Below are 23,835 nucleotides of genomic sequence, written 5' to 3'. Positions count from 1 at the left end.
TTGTGCGGGCACCTGCAGAAGAGAAGCCTCGGGAAAGCCATGGGTCACCAAGTCCTGTAGTCTGGCCTCGAGGTCAGCTGCAGGAATAACGCCTTGGAAAGGCTCTGGGTCAGACGGGAACGAGTGCGCTGTGCGGGGGCTCCTCACAGCACCGCTTTATCCCGTTCTGCCCCGTTGTGTGTTCCCAGCAGCTGGGCAAGCTTCTATTTCCCACGTGTAAAAAAAGGGCCTTTGGTCACCGGGTTCCGTTCCATGGCACAGAGACCGTGCTGCAGCGTGCCACCCAGGGCCCTTGCACACACTGCCTTCTGCCCTGGGCCTGCCCCCAGCCCAGCCAAAGTGGCCCAGCTTGGAAGGAATTCCTGAACCCAGGTGTCTAAGACAGCCCAACAGGATCTTTAGGAAGGGCTCAGACCATCAGCAAACGCTGCCCAGCTCTGCGGGCTCAGTCCTATCCCCATATCTTTCCCTGAGAGCATTTGAATTTCTAAATGAGAATCATTTGAAGGGAGGGGATTTACATTTTCCATTGCAGAGAAGCCTTCTGCCTTCATTAGCCAACACCTCTCTCTTCAAACCAAGACAATTGTTTACCATCTTGCAGATGCGCAGTTCCTGGGGAGCCCCGTTTTACACCAGGGACCTGGAGAACCATTCCCAGCAATTGGGAAAATCCTAGGTGGAACATCCACCCATAGACGAGGTCTCCAAATGTGCCCCGAAATTTGGTCCAGCTCTTAGAGGCCTAAAAGAGCAAGTCCAAGTGACTTGATGATATTTTTAGCCCAGAAAGCCCTGCAGCTGATGGCACACTTCACAGTCAGCAGGGGACACAGCTAGGCCAAAGCCCAGACCTCTGCTGGGAGCCTTTCTCCTCAAATACCCTTCAGAAAAACCTCCATGCAAGTCAGTTGGGAAAGTTTCTTCTAATGATACATTTCTGGCACATAACTGCACAGGGTTATGGGAAAGATTCTAAAGCAGCTGCTCTGGAGTCAAAGAGCCAGCACTAAGAGTAGTCCTTGTCATCTCTTTGTAGCTTAATCCCACTTTGGGGGATTTGAGGGAGTTTGGAACAAGCTAGAGAGCACACCTCTGAGTTTTTTAGATGATGCCGTTGCATTTTCTTCTCTTCTACATAGACAGGAAGGGTGAGTTTGTCTCACATCTGCACTGCATGGCTCACAAGGCCGCAAGACTTGTAGTTACAAGAGCTTTGAAGGATTTCTTGGCCAAGAAGACACTGCCAACAAGGATATTTATGTTTTGCAGACAATCCTTCAATATTTCATCTTAGGGACTCATGCTACAGTGTAAGCTTCCTTAGCCAATCATGTTATGACACACAAACCTACGGCACTGCATCCTAAGCTTCTTGTTTACCATTGTAACTACTTGTATTTTTTCTAGATCTTCAGCCCTAAAACTCTAAACTTTCCTCCACTTCAACCTTCCTCCCCGTGTCTCTGCTATAATAAACTAGAAATCTTCATTCTCGCTTCTAGCACCTAAGTTTGGAAGCCCTTTCCAAGGTCTCCGATCAAATCCTGTGTTTCATTCTAAGCTTTGCTGACAAGACCAAAGGTCTGAGATTTCCCCGCATTTGGGTTTCCAACAACACTGATGCTGTTAGTTCCAGAGTGCCCAGGATCCCTCTTGCAAGTCAGCTCTGGCAGGAACCAGGCAGCTGCCAGGGGGCTGCTTGTGGCCTCTGACAGCCCATTGCTCAGGGCTTGCCAGCGCCCCAGCCCCTCAGGGGCTGCCCCAGCCCGGCCAAGCTTGCAGGCAGCAGCGCCGCAGCCCCACAGCAGCTCCAGAGCAGCCCCATCCAGAGGCACCTGGGAGCCCTCAGCAAGGCAGCCAGCAGCACACGGGCAGGAGGATACAGAGGGTGGTTCCTTCCTTGCACAGGGCTTGTGGCCATCTCCAGGCACCGCTCTGGCAGGGATCCCCGCAGCCCCGGGCCCTGCCCAGCTGCTCTGTCACCAGCACAAAGGCTTCAGCAGTACCACCACAGGACAAGGGGCTTCTGGCCATTTTCCCTTGACCACTGCATGCCTGGGCAGCTGGCTGAGCCAAGGTTCCTTTCTCCCCCTCTTCCCCTATGCCCTGCAGACCCTGGGTAGCAAAAGAAAGCTCCTGGGAGTCTGTGTATTATAACACACTCTATATTCATATACTAAAAAAAAAAAAAAAACAAAAAGAAGAAAAGAACAATCTTGAAGAAATGGAAAATTCCCGCTGGCTCAGGTGGCCCCAGCAGACAGAGCCTCTGGCATCAGCTCTCTGCAGAGCTGCAGCAGTGCAGCCAGCCGAGCCCCGACAGACGAGGCTGTGTCCTCCATGTCCTGCGGAGCTGATCTTGCAGCCTCTGGAAGAGGGAATATCGCTCCCTCTGCAGTGCCTGGAGGCCATACAGTGTTTCTAGTGCCACGTCTGACACGGCACTGCTGGTGTCCTTGGTCAGAATTTCAAGGGCTGCAAGAGAGGGGGACAGAGCCACGGTCAGATCCTGGATCTGCGGGGAGCCAAGGAGAGCCCCCTGCCAGGGCCATCCCAGCCGGCTCTGGCCATGGCCAGGAGGGAGCAGGGACCAAGGGCTTCATTGCTTCCTTGGAGCAGCAGAAAATGGAGATGCCCAGAGGTATTTTGCACTGCTGCTGATCCCACTTGGAGCCCAGCCCTCTGCAGAGTCCCAGCGGGAACCTGAGCCCAGCCCAGGGAGCTCCCAGAGTGTCCTGGAGATTCTCTCTGCATTTGATCAGGCTTGCATTCCCCAGCAAGTCCCCAACAAAACCTCCTGTTCTCTTGGGTTAGAACAGGCACAATGAAAAACTCAGCAATGGCACAACTGCCCAGCCCACAAGGAAAAGTAAGAACAAGTTGCCAAGGAATCCAAACATTTGTCTTGCTTTGCTGCAGAAGTCGTGCTTCGCTCACAGTGTGGAAAGCCAAGAGAAGCTGCAGTTGAGGGCACATCTTGTGACCTTGTTCTCCAGGAAAGGTTCTTGAAAAGGGCAGACAGGACTGTGGAGAAGATTCCTGGGGAAGTGAAACAGCTTTCCAGAGGTGAAATGAAAATGGAAAGGAACAATCTGAGATGTTTTCCTCTATTTATTCCTATGCTCCCCCTTTCCATGTTGCACTGCTTCTCCATGCCATGAACTCCAAATGCATCTCACCTCTCAGATTGGTGACTTAGCGAGTTTTAGACACTGCAAAATACCATGAGCTACACCCAGTTTGCCTTGCCCTGGTTTTGTTGGAAAGCAATGCTGGAGCCATCAGTGCAGTGCTCGGGTCGGGCACGAATCCTGCAGGCAGGGAATGTGCCCGGCAGTGTCTGAGCCTCAGCAGGGACAGTGCACAGCAGCGAGCGGGGGATTTGCTGTGCCCTGTGCAGGAGTCAGGACTCTGGATCTGGGCTCAGCACTGCGAAGTTGCCGTGTTTGGACAGACTCAGGGGCTGCCCCGAGGGCAGCGAACGGGAGAGTTCCTGGCTGGGAGAGGCCCCAGCAAAGGAGGGGATCTTGTCCCTCCTCCAGGCCCTTTAAGGGTCTCCAGGCCCCTTTGAAGTGCAGGTTTTATCTTTTGCGGGTTTTTCTGGGGGGATCCCACCACTCCAAGGGTGTTTTTTCCTTCCCATTTTAGGGTGTTTGTGGGGCTGCAGCCACACAAGCCCCTTTCAAGGGGGGATCATGACAGCTTTAATTGGCATTTTTATGGGGCCCCCACTCCAAGCCCCTGTAGGGGATGTTTTGCCTCCCAGGGTGGATTTTTGGGGTTCTCTCTACCATCGCTGCTTTAAGGGCCCCACTATGGTCGGGTCCCACTATAAGTCTCCTAGAAAGAGCAACACTGCTCCCATTGATTCCGACAGTGGAGCCTGGGAGGGGGAGTTGGAGATCCTGGGAATGTTGGGGGTCCCAAGGGGGTTTGGGGGTCCCGGGAGGGTTTGAGAGTCCCTGGGTGTTGGCAATGGGGACCCAGTGCTGGGTATAAACTGTTGTGAGGGGTTCCTGGGGAGGTTTTGTGTATACCGGGGATTTTGGGGGGTCATGGTGGATTTTTGGGGGTTCCCAAGGAGGGGGTTTTGGGCGTCCAAAGGGGGGATTAGGCGATGCCAGGGGGAACCCAGGGCTGTTTTGGGGTACCTGCCAGTGACAGAGATGGGGATCCCGTGCCAGGTATGAACCTTCTCAGGGGGATCTGGAGGGATGTTGGGGGACCTCCTGTGGGAATTCTGATGTCCTGGGAGGGTTTGGGGGGATCTGTATGGGGTTTTGTCGTGTTGGGGAGCTTTTAGAGAGCCCAGGGATGATTTTGGGGTGTTCCAGGGGGTTTGGGGGTCCCAGGAGGTTTTGGGGGTACCTAGGCAATGCTGGTGACAGAGCTGGGACCCCGTGCTGGGAATGAGCCCCCTCACCGAGCACAGGCAGCATCAGCGTGTTCAGGGGGATCCTGGGGGCCCGGGGGTCACCCCAACCCCCAGGGGACCCCAAATGCAAAGGGACCCCCAAACTCCCCTCAGCGCTGGATCTGCTGCAGGCAAGGGGCACCAGCACTCAGCCCCCAGCCCCACCATCACAGTGGGGCTGTGGAAGAAATCTGGGGGGGCACGGACAGGTCGGGGGAGACCCCCCAAAATCCTGGGAATGGGGGAGCACAGGGGAACTCCCAGGAATCCCCATGTGCGGCTTATGGGGGACCCAGGAGGAGTTTGGGGGGGCTGGGTGGGACATGGGGGACCCCCAGAAGTCCTGGGAGGGTGAACCCCAGGAAGGGTTTGGGGGGAAGCGGATTGGAGCCCCCAGACGCCGAATCCCATGAGGAGAACAACGCCGATGGCAGCGCGGACAGACCCAGGGAGCACCAGGGTGAGATTCCCGCTGGATTCCGGCTCTGGAAAGCACGGCATGGTGAGGCGGGGAGGGGAACCCCCATCGCGCTGCTCCACATTCCCAAAGGGAGGAATAGGGGTCAGGGGGTCTCTGGGTGAAGGAAAATGGGGCTCTGGGGGCTGGGAGAGGGGGGATGGCCGGGAAGGGGGTGCGGGTTGTTGGTGCTGGATAAGGGGGCGCAGGGTGGAACCCATGCCCGGGAATGGGGGTGCGGGGGGATGGCGGCGCCAAGGAATGGGCGTTCAGGGGCCCCTCGGTGCTCCGGAACGGGCGATCACAGAGTCCCGGTGCCGGGGTCTCCCTCAGCTCTCGCCGCCCCCCGGGGCCCAGGAGCGCCCCCAGCCCCAGCGCTGGAGCCATCGCGCTGCTCTGCTGCGGCCCCGCCCCCTGAGCCGCCTCCGGCCCCGCCATTGGCGCCGCTCTTTGCTGCCCGCCAATGGCGGCCCGAGTCTTTGGTGGCGTCACCGGTCGCCGGGCAAAGGGAGGCCTGGGGGTGAGGGGCCCCCGGCTGGCCGGGAATGGGGTCCGGGGGTCCCCGGGCTCATGGAAACGGGGGATCCAGGGGCTGCCAGAGGAGGATACCCGGGAAAGGGGTGCAGGGGGTGTAGGGGCAGGATAAGGGGGTGCAGGGGGTCCTGCAGCTGTGGAAGGAGATGCGGGGGGTCCCAGTGCCCAGGAATGGGCATTCAAGGGGGTCCCCGGGGGGCTCCCCAAAGCCCCTCCCGGGGGGCAGCAGGAGCTGGCTCAGGAGCTCTGGGCAGAGAAAAGGGGGTGACCCCGGCTTGGGGGCACAGTGGGGACTCACACACGCCCCCGGGGGTCGTGTCCCCCCCCGACCTTGTCCCGCAGGGGAGGCCCAGCCCCAGCCCGGGCAGACGAAGCCCCCGAGCCCCGGCAGCATCTTGGGGGGGCGTCCGGGGCCGGGAGGGGCAGGATCCGGGAAACGGCGGCGGCTGCGGGGCCGCGGGTGCCTGGGAACCGTGAACGCGGCGTTGGCATCTGTGACAGCGGCGCGGCCTCAGCTGCCCGAGAACGCGGCCCTGGCTGGGTGTGCGCAGCCTGGGCTCCTGCAGGCGGCTTCCCTGGGCGATTCGCCAAGGGAATTGTTCGCGGAGCATTGGCCTGCGCAGGGAATTCCTAAAGGTGCAGAGCATTGGCCTCTGCAAAGTTCTTACACCTGCAGAGCATTGGCCTCTGTGAAGATTTCATCAACGTGCAGAGCATTGGCTTCTGCAAAGTTCATCAACGTGCAGAGCATTGGCCTCTGCCAAAGGTTCCTGAATTTCCTTTGAAGGTAAAGATTGACTCAAGTTGAACTTTTTGGTTTTGTGTCATCTGCACTCTGAGAGAGAATGGCAAAGGGAAGTATAGGATGGGATAGGGCCCGTCTTCTGGTGCAGCAGTTTAGTGGTTTGCCCAGCTGAGTGGATGAACAATATATGCTCTACCGATTGTGCTTTTTTTTTGCAATGAAGAAATGCAACATTTTCTAAATGTACTGGTTATACATTTTTTTTCCCTATAGTGATTGCTTAACTGCTTAAATGTGAATGAGTTCTGTTCAAGTTTCAGTGGGTTGTTATCATCTGGTTATTAAAATTATTAGGGAGATGCCTCTGAATTGCTGCAGCAGCCTGGCTGCCCTCAGCTGCCATTCTGACCAGAAGCCTTGTGAGCTCACCCAGCACATCAGAGAACCCACACAACAGGAATTCCATCCTTGGGTAGGGGATGGGGTTTCACTATGTCAGGTTGCACAAAGCTCCTGCTCCTGGACAATTCCTGGGATGGCACACCCACTTCTCTGGAGAAACAGTTTCAGTTTTGTTCCACTCTCATCATTGCAAATTATTTCCTCCTTCTAACAAATGTAAATCCCGCCTCATTCACATTAGAGATATTGACCGTGTTCTGCCACTGCAAGATTTGCCTGAAAATAGCTTTGACCTCTATTTTCCCATTTTCACAGACCTTGGAGGGGACCCAAAAACCTCCCAAGATGGGGTTTTGAGGCCTCATTACATAACCAGCAGGTGGAGGCTGCAGGCTCTGGGCTCAGTGGGGTGGAGACTGAGGACAGAACAGGAGTAGCCTGGCAGGGACTGAAGGGTGGTTTCAGAGAGTCTGGAGCTTTTCTTCCTGGAGGATATAAGCATGAGAAGGAAATAATGGCAGCAAGGGCAGCTGGGGAGGTCCAGCCTGGGCAGCAGCAGAAAGGAATTTCCCTGCCAGAGGCTGGAGCAGCCCCAGGCTCTGTGTGGGCAGGCAGGGGCAGGCAGGAGACAGAGCTGTCAGCAAAGGAAGGGCCCAGCCAGGTGGGGCAGCCGGGGGATGCTGACAGCCTGCAGGAACAGATGCGCAGGGCAGGGACACCGTGGGACAGCCTGGGCTGCACAGGGCACAGGGATGGGCAGCAGCTGCAAGACAGCCCTGACAGAGCCAACTTGGGCAGCACTTTGGCCATGGCTACTGGGCCTGGGCCTGAGGCAGGAGCAGGAGACAAGTGACCCTTGCAGGCCTGGGGCCTCATTGCCTCCTTGTCCCTGCTCAGCAGCCTGGCAGGGGCCGCCCCATGCTCCTGCCCCTGGCATTGCACATGCCCACATGCCAGTGCCCATCCAGGGAAGAGCCCTGAGCAAGGAGGGAGGGACAGGATCTGCCTGGCCAGGGACTGGGGCTCAGGCCTTGGCCCTTTGCATTCCTCAAACACTTCCAGCTTTGCCCAGCACCAGAGACATCTTTGCCTTGTTTGTCCCCAGCTGTCATCACTGTCTCCAGTGTTCTGCTCTACCTGGAATTTGGGGACACTTTCTCACTTGTGTCCCTGACAGGGATCTCTTCAAAGTCCAAGAGACTTCAGGGTTCCAATGTAACTGATTTCTTGAGTGTTCTGTGAGATCACAGAGCTGGATGTGTCATCACATAGTAGGATGTGAGACCATAGAGCAGACTCTGCCATCATAGAGTGTGGCTCTGTGGCATCAGAGAGTGGGTTGTGACTTCACCGGGTGGCTGTGTAACATCATAGAGCAGGCTGTGACATCACAGAACAGACTGTGACATCACAGTCTTTTATGACATCACAGCACTGCTGTATGATGTTACAGGGTAACTGAGTTAGCTGTGTGACATCAGAGGAGCTGTGTGACATCACAGGTGATGTATGACATCACAGGGCCAGTGTGACATCACAAGGGGGCTATGTGACATTAAAGGAGCTGTGCAAAGTCACTGAGGACGTCAATCCTCCCCAGCCCCCCCCCACAGTTTACTCCAGAGAAATCCAACCCTGTTCATGCACAGTGGGGTCTCCTGTCCCCCCGGGTCCCCCTCCGCCAGTGTCACAATGATCCCTCCATTCCATGGAGCCACACACCTCTATTCCATGTGTGCAATGCCAGCTCTGTGGCCCCATGGAATGGAGGGATCATTGTGACACTGAGAGGCCCCATGAAATCAAGGCTCCATTGTGACATTGCAGGGCCTCCTGTCATGAGTGGTCCATTGTGATGACTGGGAACCAAACAAGACCATTGTGACACTGCAAACCCCCTGTGCCCAAAGGTCCATTGTGACATTGCAGGGCTCATGGAATAGAAGAGTCACGTGACACTGTGGGGCCTGGGGAACCACAGAGACCATTGTGATACTGCAAGGCCTCATGGAATCCTTGGGACCATTGTGATACTGCAAGGCCTCATGGAATCCTTGGGACCATTGTGACACTGCAAGGCCTCGTGGAATCCTTGGGACCATTGTGACTCTGCAAGGTCTCATGGAATCCTTGGCACCATTGTGACTCTTCAAGGTCTCATGGAATCCTTGGGACCATTGTGACACTGCAAGGCCTCGTGGAATCCTTGGCACCATTGTGACACTGCAAGGCCTCATGGAATCCTTGGGACCATTGTGACTCTGCAAGGTCTCATGGAATCCTTGGCACCATTGTGACACTGCAAGGGCTCATGGAATCCTTGGGACCATTGTGACTCTGCAAGGCCTCATGGAATCCTTGGGACCATTGTGACACTGCAAGGCCTCATGGAATCCTTGGCACCATTGTGACTCTGCAAGGCCTCATGGAATCCTTGGGACCATTGTGACTCTGCAAGGCCTCATGGAATCCTTGGGACCATTGTGACACTGCAAGGCCTCATGGAATCCTTGGCACCATTGTGACTCTGCAAGGCCTCATGGAATGCAGTGCCCCTTGGTGCCAAGATCATCAAGAATTCAGTTGTCTCTTCTGCTAATAAAACACTGGGGCTCCGTGCTTTCCTTCCTATAGAAAAAGAACTCTTCCTTCTTCTCCAAGCATCCATGGCCAAAACTGGGATTTCACCTCCAAATTTCCTTATGTCCAGGTATTGTTCTAATAGGAATGTTGCCAGGACAAGTCTGGCTGGCAGTGGTTTCACAAGGGTCAGCTCTCATCTGTCCCCAAAAAAGTGGGGAAGGCTCCGTACTCTCTTTCCTATGGGAAAAAAATGTCCTGATTCTCCAGGTGCCCATGGCTGAGATTGAGCTTCCACCTCCAAAATTCCCTAAATCCAAAGACTGCTCCCAGACAAAATCTGCCATTCCAGTCTGATTGGCCTTGGCCTAGTGAGGCTCTCACCTGCCTTCTAAACACTGGGGCTCTGTGCTTTCCTTCCTATGGAAAAGAACTGTCCTTCTCCGCCAGGTGCCCATGGCTAGAATTGGGATTTCACTTCCAGCATTCCCTGTTGTGACAGACTGGAGAGATTGTTGGCTGGAAACATTTTGTGTGTGGGGGAGGAAGGGGCAGGTCCAGCCCTGCCCTGCCCTGGAACCCCAGCACTGCCCTGCCCTGGAACCCCAGTCCCCCCAGAGCCTCTATCCCAGCCCAGCAGTGTCTGCCAGTCCCTGGCACAGCACAGGCAATGCTCCACAGCCACCTCTGCAGCCCCAGCCCAGCTCCTGAGGGACCAAATGAGCCCACAGTCCCACCTGGGGGAAGGGCCCAGGGAAACCAAGGGGTATTGAAAGCTGACCACAAGGCAAGCACCCATCTTGACCCTACCTCCTCCTGGAATTTCGATCTGAACATAGCTGGACTCCAGGGACTGGCAGCTGTGTGTGTACTTCTCTAATATTTTTTGTTTCTTTCTCTCTTTCTGTGTCTTCTTCTAATTTCCTCTTCTTGCAAATTTCGATTAACTTAAAATTGAATAGGCTTAGAGTTCGTGAAGTTGAATGGGCCAAGTCAATGTAATGAGAAGTGTTTCTTTTTGATTGAATGTCATATTAAAGATTTTGTCAAAGTTTCTCTGATTTTCTAAAGTTCCCAGTAAAGACTGTTTTGTTGTTTTGAGTTCCTGAGTATCTCTTGTTGGTATTTCTCCAGGAAGTCCAATTCAGAATACAGAAACAATTGTAATTCCTTTTAAATATCTCCTTGACAGATTTTTCTCCTGGATGGAAGTCAAGGCTTTTGTGCCCTGCTTGGCCCAGCCCAGGCAGGGCTTTCCCAGCCCCATTCCACACTCCATTTCCCAGCTGGAGCCGCTGGTGCCTCTGAGTTGTGCTGCCCCAGCCCCCGGGACGCTCTCCTTGTCGGCCCATTCCCCCACGGTCTCTGGGCAGGGGTGGCCTCACTGGGGGCTGCTGACATCCTGAGCACCTTGGAGGCTGCTGCTGAATTTTCCTGCTCCAGAGGCTTGTTCAGCCTTCAGTTCTTCAGTGCAGGAATTCAGTGTCCCAGGGCTCATTAACATTCAGAACAGCTAAACAAGCTAAGCTTCTGGGAATAATTTGATTTAAGCGTTCAAATCAAATGTGTGGTTAATTAGTCAGATTTCAGAAGCCAATTCAATGTGAATACCCTGAATTTAAAAAAACAGCAAGAAAATATTTTTTTAGGTCCTGTAATTTTTTTTTTACTAGTAATTCATTGAAATGTGCAATCTCCAATTGACATTGAATCCAAGTACCTCCTCATGCAGTTTGACTGGGTATGAAAATCAGGACCTTTCATGGCTGACAATCAATCAGACTCTGTCCCTACCCCCACCCCACCATTTTCCCCATCCAAGGCTGGCACTCAGAGCAGCCTTGTGCAAATCTGAGCTCCCTCCAGCCCACACTGGACCTAGCCAACAGACCACAGCTGAACAGGATATAACTTAATAAAAATTACACCATTAAAATAACAATTACACACATACAAACTCTTCCCTGAGCTATGTGCAATGTCCCAGTATGTCTGATGAGTCCACTGTTAACAACTGATATGCATACTAAAATTAATTTTTGACTAGTGTGGTTCTGTGATAGATATAAACACAATTGAGTTCTTGTATCAGGATTCTTGTCCTGGACTGAGGACAGAACAGCTCAAACAATTCCTGATTTGCAAATCTATCAGTGGTGGATGGAGAAGGGAGGTCAGGCTGCTCTTGGTGTTGACGAAATGCTGAAACCAGCCTGACTCATTTCATCTGCTCATGCCCTGGCTGATCTCCCCTCTTTCCCCTTCCACCCACTGGCGTTTGTCTCCCACCAGGCCCCCTGGTGAAGAGCCTGGCTCTGTGTTCTCCATCCCCGCCTCGCTGGCACTGCCAGGCTGGGATGAGGAGCCCCTCAGCCTTCCCTGCTCCAAGCAGGACAAGCCCAGCTCCCTCAGCCTCTGTTCACAGCCCAAGGGCTCCAGCCCCACCTTGGAGGCCCTTCCCAGACCCTGCTCCAGCTGCCAGACATCTTTCCTGCCCTGGGCAATCCAAACCAGGCCACAGTGACCTGGATAATCCCCGTCCTTGATGTCCTGGTCACACAGCCCTGGCCCCTTTTCCCCTGTCAGGCTCTGGGGTGGATCCTGCGGAACATCCTTTGGTGGAGGCTGTGGCTCCAGGTGGGCCGGGGGGATCCCGGGGGACAGGGACCCTGCTGGGCATGGACAGCATTGGAGTTGTTGGGAGAAACTGTGAGGGGGAGCTGGGGCAGAGTGACCAACCCAGTGACCTGACACAGCCCTGCTGGGATGTCACACAGCCCCTCTGGAATGTCACACAGCCCCTCTGGGATGTCACAGCCCATTCTCCAATGTCACACAGCTGGTCTCTGATGTCACACCAGAGTCTGTGATGCCATAGTCTGCACTGTGATGTCACACCTCTGCCCTGTGATGTCACAGCTGGATCTCTGATGTCACAAAGGCAGACTATGATGCCATGGCTGCTCGATGACCTCACCTAACCCACTCTGTGATGTCATAGCCCACTCTGTGACCACATGGTACCAGATGATAAATTGTCTTCACCAGGTGAGCTCACACCTGGAGCTTGCTCTCCACAACCCCAGGCCTGTGGAAGCCACACAATGCCCATTGTGTGAGAAGGGAACTGGAAGTTCAGCAGCCTCAGTGTCCTGCCAGCTCAGCCAGGCCCACAGGAACATTGGGATCCACGACCACCAGGGACCACCAGGGAGAATCCCAGGACAGGAGAATGCATGGGTAAAGGGGAGGGGAAATATATTAATGATTTTGGGGAAATGATTATCATATGTATTTTTAGTCCAGGACAATCAATTAATATGTATGCAAAATACAGAAAATAAACAGAAACTTTCCTGTACTCAGCATGCACATCTTTTGGAGGAGCTCTCCCCCATGCATCCAGCTGAATAAAGAATGCTGCTTCTTAATGCTAAATTGGGGTTAAGGAATTTTCTGTTTTACTAAATTTTTGGTAGCACTCCCACTGCCAAGGAAAGCTCTGTCTGCTGCTGTTCACAAACAGAGAAGGGCTGGTGGCAGATGTGGGGCTCAGAGGCTGCCTGGGGCAAAGTGACCATGAAATAATGAAGTGTTCAATGTTCTGTGAAAGAGGGAGGGGCAGCAGCAAAACTTCTGCACTGGAAATAGGAAGGGCAGACTTTGGCCTGTTTAGGCTGCAGATTTGGGGAGTACTTAATCAGGTACTGATTGCTTTAAGGGAAACAGCCCTTAACAACAAAGGGATCCAGGAAGGATGGACACATTTCAAGAAAGTAATCATAAGGGGGAAGAAGCAGCCTGTCCCAGTGCGGCAGAAGATGAGCTAGTGAGGAAAATGACTGGCCTGGCTGCCCATGGAGCTTTTCTGGAGACTCAGGGGTGGAAAAAGGACCAGCAACTCAGGAAGTCTTTAAGGATGTTGCTGGGTCATACAGAAAGAAAAGCTGAGAGTTGAAAACTCTGTTAAAACTTAACCTGAAGGGTTCTGCAAAAAGAATAAAAATGTTTTTATAAAAAAAAAATAGTAAAAAGGAGGAGTAGGAGAACCTCTACTCTTTATTGGTTGCAGAGGAGAATATAGTAACACAAGATAAGGAAAAGGATGAGCTACTTTACCCCTAGTATTTTTCAATTTTCGATATTAGGGGAGGATATCCTCAGGACAAGTGTTCTCCTGAGCTGGTAGATGGGCACAGGGAGCAGAACAGCCCCTGGAATCCAGGAGGAAGCAGTGGGTGAACTGCTGAGCCACTCAGATGCTCACAGGTGAATGGGATCAGACAGGATCCATCCTAGGGCAATGAGGGAGCTGTAGATGAGCTCCCCAGGCTGCACTCCATCATTTACCATCAGTGCTGGCTCAGCAGGGAGGGCCCAGAGGACTGGAGGTGCCAGTGTGAGCCCATCCCCAAGAAGGGCTGGAAGGAGAAGCTGGGGAACTCCAGGCCTGTCAGCCTGACCTGGGTGCCCAGCAAGGTTATAGAACAGATCATCCTGAGTGCCATCACAGGGCACCCACAGGATGGCACTCACAGGGCACTCCCAGCTGATGGGAACAAGCTTTCTAGCTGACTGCAGAGGCCAGGACAAAGCTGAGTGGTTTCCCTGGTGTCCCCCAGCCCTTGCTGGCCCCAGGGGCTGATGGCATTTGTGCTCCCTCAGGTTCATGTCCCCACACCAACAGCATGGGGGTGCTCCCACCTGCCCTGTGCAATGCAAACAGGGGCTGCTGAGCCAGTGCTGCCGTGTCTGTGCCTGCAAGGATGGGGCACCTGTGTGAGCTGGGGGAGAGGCCAGGGCTGCAGAGGGGGGATGTTGTTGGCAGCTCCATGAGGACACTCTGGGACGCTGCCCTGGGCTGTGCAGCACACTGGGGATGGATCAGACCCTGCTCTGCTGCTCCTTCCCGTCTGCCCCAGGGCCCTTGCAGAGCCCCAGCCATGCTGTCCCCAGCTGCCATGGCAACCCTGGGACAAAGCGCTGCCAGGGCTGTTCCAGGTACAATTGCAGTGACACTCGTTGGTGCCACCAGGTGCCATGGCAACGGTCACGGGGACCTGTTCCTTGGTTTGGTGCCCTGGCAACCAATGCCCAGAGCCGTTGTGATGGTTGGTGGCCATGAAAAGCTGCCCTGGCCCCGTGCTCAGGGCTGGTGTCAGTGCCCAGAGCCAGAGGGGATCCCTTGCTGGGGGCTGTGCCATGGCCACCTGCCCTGTGCCGCGCTGGCCGCTCTGGCACCAGGAACCAGCAGCCACCGGCACTGCCAGGGCCAAAGGCCAGGTCAGCCAGACAGAAAGGGGCAGGGCTGGGCACTGTTTCCATGGCAACCGGCACTGGGGGGACACCTGGGTCACCTGGCCTGGCAGTTGCCATGGAAACCCCCGGCAGGGACTGAGGGCACAGCCCCTGGCACTGAGACACTGCTGGGCCGGGTGCTGAGCACAGGGCTGGGCACGCAGAGATGGTTTTGTTCTTGCTGAGCTGCAGCACAGCCAAGGCCTGTCCTGCCCCTCGTCCAGCCACGCTGGGGAGGGGCTGGGGCTGCGGGGGAGCTGGGCAGGGACACAGCCAGGACAGAGGACCCCAACTGAGCCCGGGCATAGCCCAGAGCAGAGCACATCATGCTCAGGGTGTGAAGGGGGGAATTTTGAAGGGAGGGCTTTTTCCTTCCCAGGGAATACCTAGGCAAGAGGGGGCCCTGTTTCACCAGTGGGCAGGGTCACAACCAAGGATACAGACACCAACTGAAGGAATTGTGTCATTTATATCATGCACAGCTGCAAAGATTTACAAAAGCATAAGCTCAGAAAAGCACATCATCATTAGCAAAGAATTACAAAAGGAGCTCAGCAATCCATCATAACCCATCATTACATTTTGATGACCAATCCCTTGGGGAAAAACTGGAGGTGTTTGTAGCAGACAAAGATTCTGGCTGACTATCAAGGTACACCTTACAGACATCAGGAGTACTTTAGTGACACCATTCCTCATTCTTTTTTCTCAATCTCATTTGAGTTAGGAACAAGAATTCTGTTGTCCATGGAGCTGGCAGCTTTTTAATTCCAGAATAATGCCCCCAGGCCCTTTGCTGTTCAACTTTACCATGCTGTCTGTGGCTAACAAGGCTTGGGGGGCCCTTTCCCCTCTGGCTGGAAGGGGCCGGGTCCCAGTCCCTGAGGGGCACCCAGGCTCCTGGATGGAATTCCTGTGCAAGTCCCTCAGGGTCACAGCAGCCTTCACATGGAGCCCCGTGGATCAGAGCATTTCCCAAAGGGGCCCTTGGGGCAAACAGGGAGATCTGGTCTGGCAGGATGTGTAAAACAATCTCCTGGCTGATCTACTTGTTGTCACACAGGATCCTTGGCTGCAGGGACACATTCCCATTGTTCCTGCCCAGGTTTTAGGACTCAGAGTTGTCTTTCCCAGGAGCTGCTCCTTCAGCTGCCTCGGGAGGGCCATTTGGCCTCCGGACCCACATTCTGGCTCCATTATTAGGGCTGCTGGATTCAAACCCTTTATCTCCCCAAACGGTGGTGACTGGAGCTGGATCTCCTGTTTTCACAATCGTTCTTAAAATTGCAAGATCAATAACTGTGCTACCCTGTCATGGGGTTGAATAATCCAATCTTGTTCATTATTGTTTACAGAATTACTGTAATTTCTCCTGGATATTCTGCATCAGTTCCTCCTGCCATGTCAGGAACACTTTGCAAGGCCAAGCTCCAAGGGAGCAGTTACCAAAGCAAAGTGTCCTGGAGGAATCTGAATTCCTGTTTCAGAATTGACAGCTCTCATTTGCTTTGAATTTCTCCTCATTAATTCCAATGCATGAAGGCCCAGCCCTGCAGCCTCTGGGCTGGCCCTGCCAGGGGCCATCACAGCCAGAACAATTTCCCAGGCAGCCCAAGTCTCACTGCCCATGGCTGGATTTGCAAACTGGGGGCAGCCATGCACAGCCAGGGGGTTCCATTTCCCCAGTGGGCCATTGTGAAGGGCATGGAGCACATCTGGGAGATGGGTTCTCCATGGGCAAAGGTTCCATCTCCTCATTTTTCCAACTGCTCTTTTAACAACCCCTTCACCCATGCAACCATTCCTGCAGCTTGTACATAGTCTGGTACATGAAAAACCCTGCAGGCAAAATCACTGTATTTTTCACAGGAACAGACAAATCACTCTGCATCACAGTATCAGCAAACCCTGCAAAAATGGCCAATTTCCTTCCTTCCTCCTTTTTCCATTGTATACAATCTCACAAAGTTGGCCACTGACATTAGGGTCCTGTCCAATCCTGTACTGTAGGGTATTTAGTGTTACATCCCTGAGCAGCCAAAGATACCAAATTAGTATTGTCAGCACTATTTCACATTATTATTATATGTACATATTTATATATAAATACAGATATAGACATGTAGATATAGACATATATACATAAAAATCTATAAATATAAACATGAAGGTCTTATTATACTATAAATATCTATATAGTTATTTGTTATAGTGATATTTCACTTGCACAAGTGCATCTGAGCTCAAGATGAAAACCTTCTTCTGTTTCTCCATGTGGGAGCATTCCAACAATCATTGTTCCTTCTGAAGGTGCTGTTTCCTATGTAATCACAACAAATTCATCTTTGTCTGCCCAAACCCACAAGGTCTTTTCCTTTTCCATTTGAAATTTTTGGATGCATTTGAAGCCATCCAGGGGTGCATCTTCTTTTACCCAACTGCCCCACTGCTCCCACGGGGCTCCAAACTCAGCCCACTCCAGAGCCAGGGAACTCCAGGGAAGGGCTTCCCAGCCGGGAATTTCTGATGGCACTGATTCCTCACATTTACACTGAACAAGTGACATTTTGTTGGCATCTGGCCAGACTGGGCCAGTTTTGTTTTACCAGTGGGCAGGGTCAGCACCAAAGACACAGACTCCAACTGAAGGAATCAGTGTCATTCACTGCAGCTCAGAGCAGCAAAGAATCACAAAAGGAGTAGCTCAGCAATGCACCCAACCATCCCCACCAAAGATTGCCTGCAGTGATTAAGAAAGATCCAGCAGCATTTACCCTCAGCCTTTACCATCCCCCAGACCCACACAGCAGCTGGGGAAGCTGCCAAGGGCTGCAGAGCCACTCCTGGGCACTGGGAATTCCTGCAGGTGCCTCCAGCCCCAGGTGAGGCTCCAGCCCCACTGGGAGAGGGCCCAGCTCTGACAGTGCTGAATGAACAAACTGACAGCACTGCTAGTGTGGCAACATCTGCTTTCACCCTCCTCTTGGGTCCCTCCCAAAGCCTGGCCAGGGCTCAAGGAGAAACCAAGGGAGCTGACTTTGACCATACAGCCCCAAACAAGGCCAGATGTCAGATTTCATGGCCTTGTCTGGCTTCTAAATACACAAAGGTCAATACATGTTTCACTAATGAGTGGCTACATCTATCTCAGTGCTAAAAACCATGCACATTTCATTAGGGAGCAGATACAAAGACAACGTTTGCTTGGAAGGTTCATCCAGAGGCCACCTTTGGCTCAGGGCCTGCTGTCCAGGCCTCACTCAGGGCTGGTGTCCAGGCCTTGGCACTTCAGGGACGTGGTTTAGTGCTGGGCTTGGCACTGCTGAGTGACCGGCTGCACTGGGCAAGCTCAGAGGGCTTTTCCAACAGAAAGGATTCTGTGATTCCATGATTCTATCCACTGCATTCAGCTGGGGCTATTTTAGCAGCATTCCTTTGCTCCAAAAGTTCCCTCCTGCCCAGCTCCTCTAGCCTGAGGCTTCAGCTCCTTCAGCTCCTGGTGCTGAGCTGCTCATGCTGAACGAGACGGCTCAGAGAGAAGAACACAGTCCATGCAATCCCTTTCTGGGACACGGAGAGGGGAGGCTGTGCAAACAGGAGCATTGTTTGCTGTGGCCTCCTCTCTGCCCTTCACGCCTTTCACTGCTTTGAACCAGCCAAGAGCTTTCTCCAAGAGTGCAATGGAGCAGCTGCTCCTGCTCCCAGGCCAGGCTCTCTCCAGTCTCTGCCCTTGTCTGGTTCTGTCCCTCGTGCTGTGCCCTCTGTTCCCCAGGGCTCGCTGGCTGCTGCCCAGGACCGTGGCACTGGCACAGATCCAGTGCTCCAGAGCCTCCTTTCTGTGCCCTTGCAGCTGCCTGGGCACAGCAGCCTTTTCCATCTGGAAGCTCCCCATGGACAGGGAGTGCCCAGCTCCGTTCCTTGCACAGCCTCCAGGAGCCCAGGGCTGCCATCTCCAGTCCCTGCTGGCACTGGGGGCTCCCAGGTGCCTCAGGCTGCTGTGACACCGCTGCACACGGGAGGGAAGAGGGGCAGGGGCTGTGCTCAAAGTCAGCTCCATCTGCTGCTGCTGCTGCTGCTGTGGGGTCATTTGTGCAGCCCTGGCCCAGAGTCAGGGATCAGATCCTGCCAGTCTCTTCCAGCCCTGGCTGCTCAGAGTTTGGGCCTTGGAGCCTCAGGTGGCCAAAGGCAGCTGCTGCTGGTCCCTCTGTGTGCCCGTGTTCAGCAGTGCTGCTCCATCAGTCTGTGCCCAGCAACGGGGAAAAGCCTCAGCCCTGCAGGGCCAGGAGCTGCCGGGCTGTGCCTGAGCAGCTCAGCCAGCAGGGAGGGAGCTGCTCCACACGGGAACCAGGAGCAAAGGACATTTCTTCTGTAGGACATGTTTTCTATTTAGAGGGAAAAAAAAGGAAAAAGGAAAAAAATAGGTAAATTGTAAAAGATAAGCATAAAATCCAAGTGTTAGTTGAAAAACATAACACAATGTTAGTGAAAAAACCAAACATAAATGCAAAGATACATTCTTTGCATTAAGAGGTAAATGATCTTTTTCAAAAGAGAACTCAGTTCTTTACATTGTAAATGTGCTGATGGCATGGATCCATCTTACTGACCTCAGCAGCCTCTTACAAGATTTTGGGCTTTGTTCCCAACATTGGTATTTGAAATTGTGGTCAAAGCAAGAGGAAATTGCTTTGTGCCCTTCCAGCTCCAAGCAGGACTGGGAATGGAAACTCTGTCAAAGCCCAAATCCTTTAGAAGATGACCTTCCTTCTCACCCTGCGAATGAGCTGCACATTCCCTTTGAAACTGTCAGGGATTTCTTAGAGACACAAAGTCCCACTGACAACTTTTTGCTCTGGTTTGGCAGTGCAGAAGGGCAATTCTCCATCCACCAGCTCCAGACTGCACTGCCTCAGGAACAAGGCCCACTCGCCAGCTTTGGTGCACTTGTGGCACTGCTAGAGCAGGAACAAAGTGCAATTGCACAATTCCAGACAATCAAGAAGGAAGAATGGGACAGACAAAACACCCTGTGCAGATCCAGGTGTTCAGCTGGGACTGTGGAGAGTTTGGGTCCTTGCCAATTGGATGTGTGTCCCCAGCTGCAATCTCTGGGCCTGCAGCAGAGTCTCACTCACCTGCCAAAGCAGAAAGCTCAGGTGCTGTGCTTGCAATGGGTTCGTCTGATGCAGAGCTGTCAGAGCAATGTGAGGGCAGAGCCAGCCCAGCTGGGCCCAGGGCTGAGCCCAGCAGAGCCCTGGCTGAGCCCAGAGCAGCCTCAGCACCCGCAGAGCCCGGCTGCAAGGAGAGAAAGCAGAAAGCGCCCGTCAGCTGAGGGCTCCTGTGCCCTTGTGCCAAGGCCTGCGGTGCCCAGGCCATGCTGGCTGTGCCCAGAGCTGTGCCCAGAGCTGCCCATCCCTGCTGCCTTTGGCACAGAGCAGGAGGGCAGGACATGTGCCCAGCCTGCAGCCAGCCACGGCACATCCAGCCCTCAAGCTGCCCAGAGCAGGATGCTCCTGTGCTCGCTGCCAGCTCCCAAAAGCTCTGATCTCACCCTGCCAAGCACACAGGGACCCACCTCACGCCAGCCACAGCTGCAAGAAAAGCTGCTCCCAAACCATGGCCTCAGCCTTCTCCAAGGGCATGGCCCATCCATGCCACAGCTGCTCCCCAGCACTTCCCCATCCACACTGGACCACCTGGAATGCTTCCTCTGGAATAACAAACAACACATTATTGAAAAGAGTTTAGAGACAAAAAGGGAAAACAAGAAAAACGGTAAAAACTCTTATCTCTGTCAGGGCCTTGAGGAAGGCCCAACCCCTACATGGTAGGGAAAAACCCAGCCATGGCTTTGGGAAACCCACACTTTCTCTCTTCCCCCCTGCACTGCCCCCAAAATCACGGTGACTCCAGAGCAAACAAGGGCAGTGGAGCAGCCCAGCCCTTCCTTGCCTGCACAGCAAAGCAGCTGTGCACAAGTTCTGGAGCCCCACCTCTGCTCCCACCATGGGGGTTCGTTTGTGTCAGGCTGGCTGCCCCAGCCCCAGCCCGGGGCACGGTGGGTGCTGGGGGCTGTTGGCAGGGCCAGGAGCCCACTCCCATTTCGTGCCCACCCCAGCTGGGCAGCCACTGAAGAATGAGTTGCATGTGCCCAGCAAAGGGGGAGCCTTTGTTTCCCCGCCACGCTGGGTCATGCCCACATCTGGCAGAATTTCCTCGGGTGGGGACTCATGTGCAAATTCCCTGTGGAGTTTGGCTTTGAAGAAGGTGCCAGAATCAAAGTGCATCACCTTCAGCCTACCGTGGCCAGGCTGAGGAAGAGCTTGTCATCCCTGATGTCACCCTCGCTGTCTCCAGCAGCAGCAGCAGCAGCATCCCCACCTGGTACAGCTTCTGCAGGGGCTCCTTCTCCTTCCCTGGGTGCAGACCAGGCTCTCAGGGCTCTGCCTAGGGCCCCAGCTGTCAGGGAACCGGGACAAGCAAACCAGCTGGGATGGCGGCCACCAGTGCTGGGCAGAGCAGCTCAGCTCCAGCACAAGGGCTGTGTGTTCCCATCCCATGACCCCGGTGCAGTGACACAGGCAGCACAAAAAGCTCTGGGTTCCTTTGCTTCTCATGGCCAAGGCATATGTGGAGTAGGAACTTACCAGGGCTCTGGATCAAAGTGTGCCTGTGGCTCTCTCCCTTCTTCTATGGCAGAGGAATATCCCATATCCAAGGATCACAAAACAGGTCTTCCAGTGCGGGTCTGTCCAAGGAGTTCACGGATAAACACCACCTGATCAGGTTTTTGCACTCTGGGGAGAGAAAGCAGAAAGTGACGGTCAGCCAGAGAAGGCTCCTGTCTGCTTGGCCCCACTATTCCCGTGCCCAGGCCATGCTGGATGTGCTCAGAGCTGGGCCTAAACTTTCCCATCAATTCCCTGTTTTGGAGGAGAGCAGGACATGTGCCACCCCCTCAGCAGCTGCCAGAGTGGGATGCCCACGACCCCGCTGCTGTCTCCCAGCACTGGGATTCCCCCCGTGCCCAGAGAAGAGGATCCACCTTGAGAGAGCCGTTGTGGCAGCGGGAGCTGGCCCCAGCTGAGGTTCTGGCCCCTCCTGAAAGGGTGCTCCCCGCAGACCATCTGGTGCAGCAGGATGCCCAGGGACCAGATGGTAGCTGGCTCACCATGGTACCAGCCAAAGTCGTTCCATTCTGGGGGGCTGTAGGACAGTGTTCCTATGGAATACAGATGGAATTCATCAGGGGGATGCTGCTGCTCCCAGAGCCTGGCCCCAGCATCCCTGCGCCTGCAGGGGCTGTATCAGGGGCACACAGGGTGACCACTGCCCTCTCGCCAGCACCTGGGACTTGTGCACAAAGTTAGGGTTGGAAAAGAAGCCTCTGGTGCTGGAAGAGGGCAGCCCTGGCTAGGCCGACCATGACATGCAAAGGAAAAACCCATTCCATGCTGGGGAAAAAACCTGCCCATATCCTCCCTGCCTGCATTGCCCCAAAAATATAATGAAGCCAAGGCAAACAGGGCGAGTGGAGCAGTCCAAGCCCTTCCTCTCGTCTGCACACCAAAGTGGCTGGGGCACAGGTTCCGCCCTCCCTCTCTGCTACCCCACCCACGGGGGTTTTGGTCGGGCTGGCTGCCCCAGCCCAGCCCTAGTTCTGGGCAGAGTGGCTGGCAAAGGCTGCCAGCAGGGCTGGAAGATCGCTGCCCACCCAGCCTTGCTCTAAAGCAACTCAGCTGAAGATTCAGTGCCCTGACTGGCAGCAAAAGGGAGAATCCCCGCTGCCACAGCCAGCTAGGGCTGGGAGATGTTGGGCCATGAGATGTCAGCAGCGGGAGCACAGCCCTGTGTAGGCTCACCTGCAAAGTGAGTGTAGACTGTGTCCTGCAGGTAGGTGCCACAGCCAAAGTCAATCAGTTTGGCCTGCCCGGTGTCCAGGTCAACCAGGATGTTCTCTGGTTTGATGTCCCGGTGCAGGACCCCACAGCTGGTGCAGTGACGCACGGCCTCCAGCACCTGGCGGAACAGCTCCCGCGCCTCCTCCTCGGGCAGGAACTGCCGTGCCCGAATGAAACGCTGCAGGTCCTGACACTGCTCTGGCCGCTCCAGCACCATCACGATGCAGTTGGGGAGCTCGAGCCACTCCAGCAGCTGGACCACACCGGGGAAGCCAGTGGACACCTTGGCCAGCAGCACGACCTCCAGGGGTGCGCTGGTGCCGTCGGGCTGCGGGAGGAGCACGATGCCGTCAGTGGGGCCGATGCCGTGCCAGGCCTGGGGAAGCCCTCAGCCAGTCCGGGATGCTCTGCGCCCTGTGCTGGCCCCACGCCCGCTCTCCCTCGGGGCGTCCTGACGGCTCCCACCGTGCCGGGCCCCGGCTCATCCCCGGCCGGCAGCCCCGGCTGCTGGCCCCGCTCACTCACCAGCTCGCCCCAGTGCCGGACGCGGTTCCGTGGCACCCTTTTGATGGCCACCTGCAAGCCAAGGGCAGCAGCGGGGTGAGCTCGCCGCCCGCACTGCGAGCCCCATCCTCCGCCCTCCGACCTCCTCCTCCTCCATCCCCTCCTCCTGCGCCCGCCGCCGGCCCTGCCGCTCACCGGGGCGCCGTCCGAGATCCTCGTGGCCGCGAAGACTCTGCCGAAGCCGCCGCGCCCCAGCAGCGAGCCCAGCCGGTACCGCTCCAGCAGGGCCTCCTGCGCCGTCCCTGCGGGCGGGACGCGGCTGTCAGCGCTCGGCCCGGGGCCAGCAACGACCCCCGAGTGCCCCTCACCCGCCCCGGGCCGGCCATGCCCAGGCGTTCGCTCCCGGGAACGCGGCACGGGAGGCTCGGGGCCGGCGGCCGCGCTGCCGAGCGGCGGAGCTCGGGCCGGGGAAGCCGCAGCGGAGGCGGCGGGAGCGGCCGCGCCGCGTGTGCGCTCCGCGGGGCCCGGGAGGAGCCGGGGCCGGGGCCGGGGCCGGGGCCGAGGTCGGGGCCGGGACCGGGGCCGGGGGCGGGGCCGGGGTCGGGGCCGGGACCGGGGCCGGGGGCGGGGCCGGGGTCGGGTCTGGGGCCGGGGTCCGGCCAGGCGGAGGCAAAAGGCGGCGATGCCGCCCCCGCCCCAGGCACTGATGCCCGCCCAGCAGCGCCACCGCCAGCACGGCCAGAGCCGGGCGGAGGCGAGACCGCGGCGGGACGGCCGGGGCCGGGGGCGGGCCGGGGGCATGGCCCGGCCCGGCAGGGGAGAGGGAGGCGGGGAGAGGAGAGGGACGCCGGGCAAGGGACCCCGAGAGAAGGGTGTCCGACAGCGGGAAAGGGAGAGAGAGAGCAAGAAAGAGAGAAGAGAAAGAAAGAGAGTATTCAAAATATCTCTTTGCTGCTGCCGCCTCTACTGCTGCCGCCGCTACTGCTGCCGCCGCTAC

General features: G+C 55.5%; 1 protein-coding gene across 1 annotated transcript; it reads right to left on the bottom strand.

Annotated features, from left to right (window-relative positions):
- Window positions 1-21,123: 21,123 nt before the first annotated feature.
- Window positions 21,124-23,618, bottom strand: LOC134434694 (serine/threonine-protein kinase pim-1-like; the record flags this gene model as incomplete). Its single annotated transcript, XM_063183324.1, has 6 exons — window positions 21,124-21,230; window positions 21,479-21,655; window positions 22,296-22,662; window positions 22,860-22,910; window positions 23,034-23,395; window positions 23,498-23,618. Coding segments are annotated over 6 exons (1,185 nt in total), but the record flags the coding sequence as incomplete, so codon positions are not given.
- Window positions 23,619-23,835: the final 217 nt, after the last annotated feature.

This window comes from Melospiza melodia, unplaced genomic scaffold, assembly GCF_035770615.1.
Source record: "Melospiza melodia melodia isolate bMelMel2 unplaced genomic scaffold, bMelMel2.pri scaffold_46, whole genome shotgun sequence".
Classification (NCBI taxonomy): Eukaryota; Metazoa; Chordata; class Aves; order Passeriformes; family Passerellidae; genus Melospiza; species Melospiza melodia.
The sequence above is the reverse complement of the archived record's forward strand: the minus strand, read 5'-3'. Positions and strand labels throughout refer to the sequence as shown.